This window comes from Neltuma alba, unplaced genomic scaffold (assembly GCF_004799145.2).
Source record: "Neltuma alba isolate B1F8T4 unplaced genomic scaffold, ASM479914v2 tig00000904_pilon, whole genome shotgun sequence".
Classification (NCBI taxonomy): Eukaryota; Viridiplantae; Streptophyta; class Magnoliopsida; order Fabales; family Fabaceae; genus Neltuma; species Neltuma alba.
This window is the reverse complement of record NW_021632247.1, coordinates 3,191-16,220: the sequence shown is the minus strand read 5'-3', so window position 1 is coordinate 16,220 and position 13,030 is coordinate 3,191. Positions and strand designations below refer to the sequence as shown.

The 13,030-nt window shown below is 30.9% G+C and overlaps 1 protein-coding gene across 1 annotated transcript; it reads left to right on the top strand.

Moving 5' to 3' along the window:
- The first annotated feature begins 6,745 nt into the window (after positions 1-6,745).
- Positions 6,746-8,478, top strand: LOC114747715 (acid phosphatase 1-like). The gene is made up of 3 exons (XM_028936064.1): positions 6,746-7,208; positions 7,433-7,645; positions 8,215-8,478. Exons 1-3 carry the CDS (start codon positions 6,769-6,771, stop codon positions 8,390-8,392), a joined length of 831 nt encoding a protein of 276 aa, XP_028791897.1. The 5' UTR covers positions 6,746-6,768; the 3' UTR covers positions 8,393-8,478.
- The last annotated feature ends 4,552 nt before the right edge of the window (positions 8,479-13,030 follow it).

Here is a 13,030-nt window from a genome sequence, read left to right as displayed (position 1 = left end):
TTTTTGTTTTTTGTTTTTTTTGTTTATCAAAATATAAAACTGCTTTCAAAACAAAAAAAAATCAAGGTAATTGTTTTATTTATGTATTTTTTATTTTAGTTCATTATCTGTTTGGTTGGAGGGAGAAAAGGAGGGCTTTTACTCTCCTGTCCTTATTTGATATAAAAATACGGAAGGGAGATATTTCCAAATCCTCTTGTTTTAGTTAAAACAAGATGGAGAAGATAGGAAGAAGAATTTTAGGGTCTGTTTGTTTTTATTCTCTGTTTTCTTGTTCTCAAAATAATTTTACAAAATTGTTTCTTAAAACAAGTTTTAAAAACAACAAAACAAAAAACTTTGTTTTGATAACAACTTAAAAATGACAGTTAAAAAATATAAAATCACAATTGCCAGGTGGTAATTGTCACTGATAGTGATAAGTGACGGATAGTTGATGAGAAGAGGAGAAGATTTCTCTAATTTTTCAAAACAAAAAATAAAAAAAAACAAAAAAAATATAAAGGTTGTTTTGGTTTTTTAGTTTTCAAAAACAAGTTACTATTTTTTTGTTTTTTAAATAATTAACTAAAAATAAATTATCAAACAAATTTTTTTGTTTTTCTGTTTTTTAAAAATAAAAAATTGTTTCCAAAACAAGAAACCAAATGAGCTCCTAAACATTCTCCTTCAAAATCGGGGAAATTTGAAGGAATCTTCAAACTTTCTCTCCTTCACAGAATATCTCTCCTTTGCTAAAATTCTTTCCCTCTTCTTCATTGAATCAAACATTATACATTTAAGTTCTTTCTTTTCCTAATAATATTATTGTTAGGTACTAATACTTTTTTGTAACTGTTGCTAAAGTTGTAAGGCTTCCATTAAGCCAAAATGAATTATATCCAACTTTTTCTCACAGCCAAAAAGATGCTCCCATATATGAGGTGGGATCTCTCCCACCCGCAATAATGTATGTGTTCAATCTTCTGACTTTTTGCAATATACTACCTCTTGTTTTTAATATAAGAGTTCATTTGACTTTTATTTTGATCTTAAATCTAAGATCTCAATTTACTTTGTCTCTCATATCTACCTTCTGTTTTCCAAGGTGGTCCTTGTAATAATAGTAGTTATAACTAATACACTTGATTAGCAAGGATATTTTAGGAAAGATAACCCCTATTTATTACAAATAACTACCTTAACTAATTTTTTTAATTTACTCAAATTAGTCAACTAGCTCTTATACTAAGAAATGGGGTAGTATAAAACTAAAGTCAAAACCCTTTTTTTCCCTTGAAATGTTTGTTGAGAATCCATTAATAAGGAAGGCACGCCATTATCCAATCTTATTGGTAAGAATTATTGGCCATTAATTAATTTGAAGCCTGAGTGAAATGTTGACCAATTTTGTGATATATGTATGGATGTATATAGTGCACTCAACGGTTGGTTGATTGGATCAATCTCCCAGTATTGTGTGGTCCTCCTGTATCTCTCTCTTTGTTGATTGATGAGAAGGTTTGTGATAGTTGCAATTCTAGTGTTTTATGATCTCATTCATCATATTTTGGGTCAGTGTTTCATATCATTCCAAAATATGTCTTCTTTTTAATAACTTTTGAATCATCTTTAATTTTATTTTTTTCCCCCTTTTGCTACATATATATCAATCCACCGGCACATATATATTACTCTTTTTTATCTTTAATATAAAAACTAGCTAAGGTTAGAGTTTTTTTTTTTGGTTACATAGTTGAGGTTAGATTTAATTATAAATGTAAGACCTAAATTCACTTGGTTTCTTATATTTATCATTTTCTCCCTTCAATTAATTTACCTAAATTATACATTGGTATATAATCTAATGTTATATAGAAATCTTTCAAGAAAATTATATCACACTTTGTTATAATTAACTAACTTTAACCACTTTAATCTACTCATCAAATTAATTAAATATGCCTCCAGTTCTAAATATAAGATCTTTATACACATTAGTATAAAAGTCTTATGTTTAGGATCGGAGGAGTAGTTTTTATATTAAAAATCCAAGGTAGTATATGCAAATATAAAGCCAGCAGGAGCCAAAAGCAAGCTGATAGGCCAATGGCAAAGACGTATTTTTATGCATAACATGAAATCAATGAGATGCTTTTAAGTTATGAAAAAAAAATAACAAACTTCATTGTTTACATTGAATAACATTGATATGTAATAAAAGAATGGAAATGATCGAAAACTAATTAAATTATAATATTAACAGGGATGAGTAAAATTTTAGAAATAATAAATCTACGAATTATCTAAAATTCATGAAATTTAAAAGCGGTATTTCCTTTATATTGCTTTTTCTTTTTTCCGTCTTCTTAGGGATTGGCCGCCATTGTATTGCTTGACGGGGACAGCCACTCTCCCTTGGTTAACAGGCTTTTTCCATTCACTTTGTCAATTTCCATTTAAATATTATTTTCCGTCTTTTCTTTGACAGAATCTGGTTTTAGGTTTCGGGTATATTAAAAAAAACAAAAAAAACAAAAGCAATCTAGTTTTAGATTTTGGGTGCGGGGATTCCGGATCTATTGATTACTACTTTTTCATATTAATATTATTATTTAGTGGGAAAAATCTTAATGCTACTACATGAAAAATTCTGATTCGCACACATTAAATTAAACTCCTAAAGAAATATTCTTACATTTTTTTATTTTAATAACTAAATAATTATTCTTTAAATTTCGTTATTAACATACACACACATATTTTCTCTACATTTTCGAAATGTCAGAAAGTTCAAAATATAAAAGAAAATTTTTTCCTATCTTTCTCATTTGTCTGTTTTATTTAGTTTTGATCTTTTAAAAAAAAAAAATTTGGGCAACAGTTTATTAGTGTTTGACGGTTTTTTACACACTATTATTGATTGAGGTATGATTTGTATCAGTTTTGAAATTTTAAAGAATAATAATTCGACACTGTATTTTACTAATATTTATTATTTGAATCAAGAATTTCAAGAGATTTATAGTTTTATTTTTTTATTTTAAAATAATTTTAAAAGCTTAGAATTTAAAAATGATATAAAGGGTTGGTCTTTTTAGGTCCTAGCTTGTCAAGGGTGGTCCTTTAGGGCTGAGCAAGCCCTTGTTGACAGCTTTATATCTGGATTAATGGTGAAGATTTAATATTCCACTTTACGTGATAAATATATATGTGTGAAAATAGTTTTGTCTTATAAAGTTCTAAGTATTGGGAGGATAAATTCTCCAACTTCATGGATAATAAAACATGATTAATTTTGATAACCATGAAAAAAGTAATATGATAGCTTTTTAAGAAAATAATATACAAGTCAGTGAAGATTAATCTAACTATTAAAGCCGCAACTCATCTCCTATAAACATGTTTTTGTTACTCACATGAAGATCTTGTTGTTGAGAGATGATTCTACTATCGTGCCAATATAGTCAAAATGTGCTGATTTAGACCGTCAGATTATATATTGATCTAATTGCTGTAAAACAAAGGAGCTGTAATAATCATCCCAATCCTTTTTCAAATTTGATCTCTGAATCCCACCACTCTCTCCTGACCTTGGCCATTCCTCTCAGTCTCCTCCTTCGTTGATCAACCCTGGAAATGTCTACAAATGAGGAAGAAGGTCACAAGTTTGCGAATAATAAAAGGAAAATCAATATGATGTCTCAAGGGAAAAAAAATTAGGGAGAATTGCAATAAGATCACGTGGAAGGAACATATTCACAAAAAAAAAAAAAATTCAATGACAAGTGAGTAGCTAAAACATGTTATTTCCCACTGTAAAACTTATCATTATGAGCTGCTCGGTTGTTATGAGACTTTTTTGTGAATATGTTCCTTTTATGGGACCTTATTGCAATTTTTTCAAAAATTTGAAAGTCTTAATAACAAGTGAGTAGCATGGGTCTTGTTGTCATTTAATGTATTGAAATTTGCCATTCACTTGTTATGTGATATTTTGGTAATTATGTTATTTTTTTAATATTACATCGGAATTTTTTGAAGAATAAATATGTAACTTGATGCTCACCATTTCCATAGAATAAAGTGCACAAACAATATAAAATCCAATGTCAAACATTAAGACACCTTCAGAGTCCAGACCACAGTGAACTTTTATTTATAGCGGAGCTTTCATGCTATATATTAAGGCTAAGCAATAAATGAGTAACATATAATGATAAGTTTCAGTACATGAAATAACAATAAGTTCATGTTGTCTACTTATTATGAAATTAAATTTTCTAGGAACTATATTCATTTTTCTATTGGCCCATACATATTAACACACATCTATACCATTCCACCGTACCATTGGACGGCCGCCGTAGACACAAATTGGATAAAATTTATACAGAATTTTAAATAAAGTAAAAAAAATCAATAAAAATCGGATAAAAATGTTTTTAAAAAATTAAATTAGAAAGTTATGGGGGTGGCGGGTGGAAAAGGCAAATAAATATAGTGAGGTTAATGGAGATGTTGTGGGGATGGCAGAGTCGGTGGGTGGGTCGTTGGGGCCACTTTTCTTTTCTTCTGCAAATGTGGCCTCTGACGCTATCTCCACTTTTCTCCCTTTCCCCTGTTCCATTTCGACCCAACTTCCCATAATCTTTTCTTTTCTTTTTCAAACTTCATTTTTTAAAAAAAAAAAATTTTCCCTGTTTTCCTCCCATCGATAGTGATTTAGCACAATTGAAAAACTTAATATATTTCTTAAGTAAACTTAGGATTTAAATCTTATAAATGAATGAACTTGGCTCTAAATAAACTCTTGATTAAGAAAAAAAAAATTAAACATTTGAAAAAGATACACCTTAGCTTCAGTATTTGAATTTTAATACAATTTATTAGCGACATTAATTAAGAAGTAATTTTCTTTTGAAAAATACTACATCTGGTTCTAAATATAACTAGATCTTATATTTAAAACTGGAGGTAGTATATTTGATCATGACATTTGAGTTGAGTTGAAAATTTTTTTTTAAAAAAAAAGGTGGTATAATCTAATAGGCACAATGTTGGATTTTAACAGTTATATGTTGACTAAAATTTATTAGGTATGCATTTAGTTTCAAGCTGAAAATTATTAGTTACAACTGTTTCTAAAATCATGGTTTGGGTGGTTTTTATTAGTTTATTACAATCTGGCTCAGAATGAATAATAATAGCAAAGAGTTGTGAAAACGAATTCTAGTTTTTTAATTAGTAACGTTATGAATGAATTTGCTAGTAGATTTTTGAATCAAGCCCCCATCTGACTTGAAAAACTTCAAAATTAAAATAACCAAAAATAAGTCAAAATCCAATAATACTACTTCTCATCTTTAATATAAGAGTTAGTAGTTTTTTTTTTTTTAAATTATCCCTATTGATTGTAAGAGGTTTCAACCGAGGGATATTTTCCATGCACATAATTAAATAAGACAGTTTTAAAAATTAACATATATTTGTTATAATTAACTAACTTAATTAATTTTTTTAATCTTCTTAAATTAATTAATTATATAATTTTTATATTAAGAATCAGAGGTAATATTATTTAACATTAGTAAAAAGTCAATTAACAATGCTGGTGAAGTGGAACCATAAAAAATTTAATTAATTAATTTATATATAAGCGTGGAAAGATATTTACTTAACTATAACTGACTTTCAGCATGTATGTGTGTCGTGTCTATATATATATATACAGAGTTTGACAAGAGTTCCTCAATGTCATTCTAAGGTCAAAACATTAATTTTTTTTATATTATTGCTTATAGGATACAACTAGAGTGATACATGGACAGTTGTGAATCTGTTACATTTTATTTCTTCAATTATACATATTATAAGGAAAAATCTCAAAAAAAAAAAAATGGTTGTTGAATTTCAAAATTTCAAATCAGTATTAATTACTATACTCATAAAGAAAATAACTACATTTGAAAAGCAAACGATAACACGTTTTTATAGTGATTCCTATTTTAAAATTTTGAAATTCAAATAATCATTTTTTTGGGATTTTCCTTGTATTATAATGCTTCAGAAAATTCTTTCATTTTAACCCTCGATGTTAAAGCATATGTGGAAGTCTTTATGTTATATTTTTAAATCATTGTCTTGCTCATTTGATGAAGGATTCTGAGGACAACACAAGTCTGAAAATTTAAAAGAATAAAATTTAAAAATACTTAAAACTTAATAATTTTCTTTTGGCCAAAAATATAATCATTTTCAGAATACCAAAATTTCTTGATAAATAAAACTATAACTGATTTTTTACAAATGTATAAATAAATTAATTACTTAAATTGGATGTAATAGATGACTTCTCTTAAATAATGAGTCAGACAAATACTCAAATATCGAATCTTACCTATCGAATCCCTAATAACTATATAGAAAAGTGACAATAAGTCTTGAAAAGAAATTGACTTTTTTTCCTCGGCGTGATCCACAGATTGAATGATTACTTATTAGAAGCAAGTTATATTGTGTGGTGAATGAAACCAACATAGTTAATTGGTGTGTGACGGCAAGGCCCACCCAATGAAAATATTGCAATTCTGAGAGGGAAAAAAAAGTTGATGACACACAAGAAAGAGAAGCAGTGCTATTCATATGCATGCATGTCTCTAATAACTTTGCTTTTTTTTTTGCCTCCCCCCCACCCCACCTCCCTATAAATATTCCCACACCTCTCATTTCCGATAAAAAAGAGAAATACTTTTCCATTAAGTATTTTCCAGTTATATATCTACAAAAATGGTTAATTCACTGAGATCTCTCTTCCTAATAATTTCATTATTTACCATACTCTTGATGCTCTCCAAGTCAACCAGCGCAAGGCTCCATCCCAGAAGAAATAACACCTCGCCATCTTCTTCTCCTCCTCCTTCTTCTTCGCCTTCTTCGTCTTCTTCTTCTTTAGGTGATGGGAATAAGAAGTTTTGTCTGAGTTGGAGATTAGGAGTGGAGGCGAACAATGTGGTGGCGTGGGGCACAGTGCCAAGGGAGTGTCAGAAGGAGGTTGAGAGTTATATGATCGATGGGCAGTACGACGAGGATTTGGATTTGGTCATGCAACAGATCTCCACTTTCCTCAATTCCATTCCTCTTTCTTCTGATTCCTTGGATGCCTGGGTCTTGGACATTGACGAGACTTGCCTCTCCAATCTTTATTATTACAAAACTAAGAGATTCGGGTGCGTATCATTCTCTCACTCTAGCTGGCCTTTTCTGCTTGCACACGCAAGTAGTAAATGTAAACATCTCTCCTATCAAGAATTTGAATCTTCGTTCATCACATGACAAGGGACTAATCCTTTTTATACTAAATTCAACCTGCCGGTCTCTCACTCTATCCAGTCTTTTATTACTGTGAAGTTTTTAACGTTAATGAGGTGATCAATATTATATGTATGTATAGGTGTGATCCATATGATCCTGTGGGGTTCAGGGCGTGGGCCAGCAAAGGAGGGAGCCCGGCAATATCTCCTGTGCTTCAATTATTCAATAAACTCTTGGACAAAGGATTCAAAGTGTTCTTAGTCTCTGGGAGAGACCAGGAGACTCTTGGTCAGGCCACCATCAACAACTTGCATAATCAAGGCTTCATTGGCTACCAACGCCTTATTTTAAGGTAACGTATGTAGTGCCTCCGGTTGGAAATTGGATTTTTTTTTTTGGGGTATAACTTAGAGTATTGTCAAGCCACTTTAGGTTTGAAATTAATTTCTATCAAGCTAGGAGCGTTAAAATTAAAATCCTTTCAACAAATATGCTTTTCGAAATTTGAACTTTTATTCTTCTCCTTACAGAAATGAGACCACTTACTATCTCACCCAACACATTGTTGGTGGTTGGAAATTAAATTTGGTTCTAAATATAATATATTAATTCACTTTATCTTCTAATTTGTAATTTATTTTCCAAATTATCCCTATTAATTACATATATTAAGGGGATTTCTATTAAAAGGTAGTTATGATTTGAGTAGCTCCTAAGGAATAATACTAAATTATTGATCCTTTCATTTCCATCACATGTTTATTTTGCAGAAGAGATTGAGTTGAATAATGCATATGCATGCATGTTCATAAAAACTCAATTATTTACATTTACAGTTTTATTATTGGCACTTTCTGTCGTTGGGTTTTGATGAATTAATGAGCAAAAGGGGTGGTTTTTTTTTTAAAATTATATATGCAGGAGTGTAGAATATAAAGGACAAAGTGCAGTGAGGTACAAGTCGGATATAAGGCAGAAATTAGAGAAGGAAGGTTACAGGATTTGGGGTAATGTGGGAGATCAATGGAGTGATATACGTGGAGACTCTACCGGCAATCGCACTTTCAAGCTTCCTAATCCCATGTATTTTGTTCCCTAACTTCCAATTATTAATGTTTCTTTTGTTTTATATGCTTTTTAGTTTGCACCATGTTTGGAAGTTCAATCTTCGTCATGGCTCTCTCACTATATTTATATCCGAATAAAAATAATATCACAATGATGCATTACAATATTAACTAATTTCCCCTTGTTTTGTTTGAATGTCTCATTAGCCCAATAGAGAAAAATATAAGGAAATTATGTTCTCTTTTTTTTAATAAAAATATTTCAAACTGAGCTTATATATGTTTATGAAAGAATGACAGTTGATTCCCAAGAGCATCAATTTAATTAAAATTAGACCCTGAAAAAAGTTTCTATAAAATTAATTAAAAATAAAAAAGTCATATATTGTTTCAAATTCATGAGAATGAAACATTTATGTTTTAAATATATATTAATTTATAATTGAGAATTCTATTTGCAATTGATTTATAAATTATTTTTTAGAAAATTTTGTCAAAGACATGGCTGTTATAAGATTTATATTTTAAAATATAAGCACAAAGAAGGAGAAGACGCCAGGTCTTATGCCAAGAAAATTTATGTGGGTCAAGTAGGAATGAGTAATAGTAGTATATTTGACCCACAAACACAACCCAGCATGATTACGTCATCAGTCTCTCCTTTTTTGACGTGGATTTGACTCGGCCCAAACCGACCCAAATAAAGGAAGAAGAATTGGTAACTACCATTAAAAAAAAGAATCCGTGAAATTAAGATTTAAAAATTAGGCGTGAACCTGGCGCATTATTGAGAAATGAATTATATTAGTCATAATTTATATATTATATTATAAACTCGGTAAGAATTTATATTTTACATTTAATTTTACACTAATGAATATTGTATAGTGTGTATGTTTAATATAAATTGTTTAGGTTTATCTCTCTCTGTTTTTTTTAAATTTTGGTATATTGTTTTATCTTAAAGAAGAAGAATAGAGAAGGAAACATTATTCATTTCATTGCAATATATATTATAATACGGAAAAATTGCCTACAGTAGCGACGAATTCCGTCAAATTTTGAGTATATATAAAGCTTGAGCAGCTTCCATGGCAGCCCCTTGAAGCTGCTTCTTCTTCGTAACAATCCCCGTTTTACTTTCAACACAATATTCAGAGTTTTCACCATGGCTCCCTTAGTAAAAGCCCATTTATCCTCCACCCCAACACCAATGCCCCACGCAGTCTCCAGCATCCTCGTATTCAGCGCCTCTGATCTCCGAAAACGGCCGCCGCCAAATACACATCTCCAACGATGCTCTCCAAGACCGAGTTCCACCTGCAGTTCATCACAGACATACCACTATGTTTGGCACGGGGTTTTGGAAGGGAGGGAGGTGCTCTCCTCCTTTGTTTGGCTGGTGCAATTTTTAAGAGGAGAGGGAAGCACCCCTCCCCTCGTTTGGTTAAATATTTTTTAAAGAGGAGAGAGACTCTTCTCCCCTCCTCTTTTTTTTTTAGTCTTCCCTCAAAAGTGAGGTTTTTTTAAAGGGAATATGAGAGATAATATTTTAATTTTTCATATACCCTTCGATTTGTTAACCCCTAATCAATCATGAACATTTCTACATGAGAGAGTTCTTTTGAGTATCTAACAAGAGGTTGAGATATTCTCTCCAAAATTAGTAAGCATTTGTAAACCTTTTATTTTTTTCTCTTCTTCTAATTCCAAGAGGCCGTCGGTATTTTCTTTCACCTTCAAGGTTTTTTCTCTGATTGAAATCTATCACTCATGACTCTCTATCTTGATATCCTATAAATGTGTGACTGTATCTTGTAAATCAAAATTGGTGAATTGCATTATATATATAGTTATATCTTAACAAAATAAAAAGGTGAGAAAATTCATTTAAATTTTATGATTTTAAAATAGTCAATTTTTTATTAGAACAAAATAAGGTATTATTAAAATTGCTCCCTCCCTGCCAATCAATCCAAATAGGAGATCATTAAAATCCCTCTTCTCCCTTCCCCTCCCCCCCCCCTCCCCTCCCCTTTGGACCTACCCCCCTTTCCTCCCTCCTCTCCCCTTGATTAAAATCTCCCTTCCCTTTCCCTTCGTCGAGCCAAACACAGTGTTCATGTTGAGGTGCCTGTGAAACACCCTCGCCCTTTGTTCTTGTTTGTTCTCATTAAGAATCCTCGAGGTAGTTTGTTTTTCAAAATCTCACCCCTAACACACTGTGTTTGGTATGGGGTTTTCAGAGGAGAGGGGGAAGTGGCTCCCCTCCTCTCGTTTGGCTGGAACATTTTTAATAGAGGAAAGAGAGTTGTTTCCCTTCTCTCATTTGGCCAAAACAATTTTTAAGGAGGGGAAGGGCTCCCATTCCCTTTTTTCCTCTTGGCCTGCCCTCTAATAAAGGTGGGGTTTTTTAAATGGGAGATGATGGAGAAAATATTTATTTCATAACTAGGCTTAGTAAAATAACATAATTTCTCTTTTATCCTCTCTTGGCCCTTTATTCTACACTTCTCTCTCAATCTTACAATTTTAATAACTCTAATAAACTGAACTTCATTCTTCTATTATATTCAACAATTTAACTAGAAAAATCAAACTACTTAGATTTTGCTAAAAAAATATGAAATGATAAAAATCATTGGGACATAAAAAAGAAACGATGAAGAATTATAATATTTTTGAAAAAGTCAATATAGAGTAATATTAACTTAAGCTAGATTATAAGCATCTTTTAATCTTTTAATTAGTAAAAATTAAAAAAATAAGGAATAAAAGATAAAAAAGGTTTAAAATGTAATTTTTCTTTTGAAATCCAGTAGAATCAACGAAAACATTATGGAAAAAAATTCGATTTCAATTTTTTTTGTTTTGTTTTGTTTTTCTCAGTGAGTGTGCTGTGGCAAAAGCACAACCTAGTGTTTTTGTTTTTCAAGTTGATAAATTGCCTCATACATATTGATATAAAATAAAAAAATAAAAAAATTTATTTAAATTTTATAAGAGTAAAATAGTTAATTTTTGAAGAGCTCTCGTTCCTTCCCCTCTTATGCCAAATAAAGTATCATTAAAATACTTTCCTTCCTTCCCCTCCGATTAATCTAAACAAAGGATTATTAAAATTCTTCTCCTCTCCTCCCCTTCCTTCCCATCCCCTCTATATCTCTCCTCCCTTCCCGTACCTCTCATTCCCTCCATTGAAATCTCTCCTCTCCCCTTCTCTCTGTTGAGTCAAACACAGTGTAAATGGCCAAATGAAATGGAAGCTACATTCCTCTAAGGCCTCTGCAAGAACATATTAATGAATTTGACACCATAGTTTGGAGGAGTAAGATCATCATTTGATGAACGTTCAGCTTTTGAGAAAATCTATTCTCCAAAATCACTTTTTTTTTATTTCCAAATCTCGTGTTTGTGTATTATTAAAAGTGCTTTTTTAAAAACACTTTTTTACAAATCAAGATAAACTCCTCTACACATTTACTTCATGTATCATAAAAATATTTTTAAAAATTATGGTTTTAATTCTATTCAAAACACCCCTAAGTCAGTAACTTTTACCTCTGAAGACCCAATAAAGAAATCTAGGTTTTCATCTTACCTCCATTGCAATCTACTACCTCCTGTGTGTAATATATAAAAAGTTAGTTTAACTTTTAATTCAATCTTAAATATAAATTATCATTTATTTTATTCCTTATATTTATTCATTTTTCTCAAATTACTCCTTGTAGTGGTTGTATATGCCAAATATAATATCTATTCATTATAAATAATTAACTTAACAAACTTTTTTAATCTACTCAAATAAGTCAATTATGAGAGTATTTTCTTCTCTTAAGGGTATATATGTCTGTGTAAATATGAGAAAGACGAGAATGAGGACCTGCGGTCCAAAAAAAGGAACCCACCTGGCACCCATTTCTTCTGCCACATCAGCACCAAACCATAAGAAGTAAGAACGCATCAGTATCATTAATCAAACATCTAAACCTCTTCCCCGTCTCTTGCACCACCTCGTCCATGGCTGTCCTATAATTCTCAGTCATTGCCTTCAAGAACAAGTTTCTAAGTTCCAGCGGTGCCCTGCCGCCACGAACCCCTCTGGCAAGCCTTCGTGGACCCTATAAGGTCTCACTCTAGCGCGAAGCTTCTCGGTGTTGAATTCTGCGATGACAGAGGCTATGGATTCTGCTGTGCTGAAGAATGAGAACGTGATGTTTTAGAGAAGAAGATGCAATTTTCTGAATACCAAAACGGCGACGTTCGCGACGTGCACCGTCACATCATTCAGAACCTATAAAATGTAGCAGCTTTCTATCATTAATTCAGTGTTACTCTTCCGGTTATATTTATAAGGCAGATTGAAGGTTTTTCTTGATTTTATTTATAAATTATCTCATTAAATTTTTACTGTATACTATTTGTTATAGTATAAATAGTTAATTTTTCAAAGTGTATATATTAAATAAAAATGAAGTTAAAAATTCCTTATATTTTAAATACTCTATAACTATGATCAAGGGAGTATATCTGAGTATGAAAAATTGAATCTATTATCATTCATCAATATAAGATATAAAACTTACACCAAATCCTTTATAAAAACTATGAATAACTTTTCTCTGAAACTCTAAAGCCGGACCAAGGATTTGGTATATAGTTTGTAG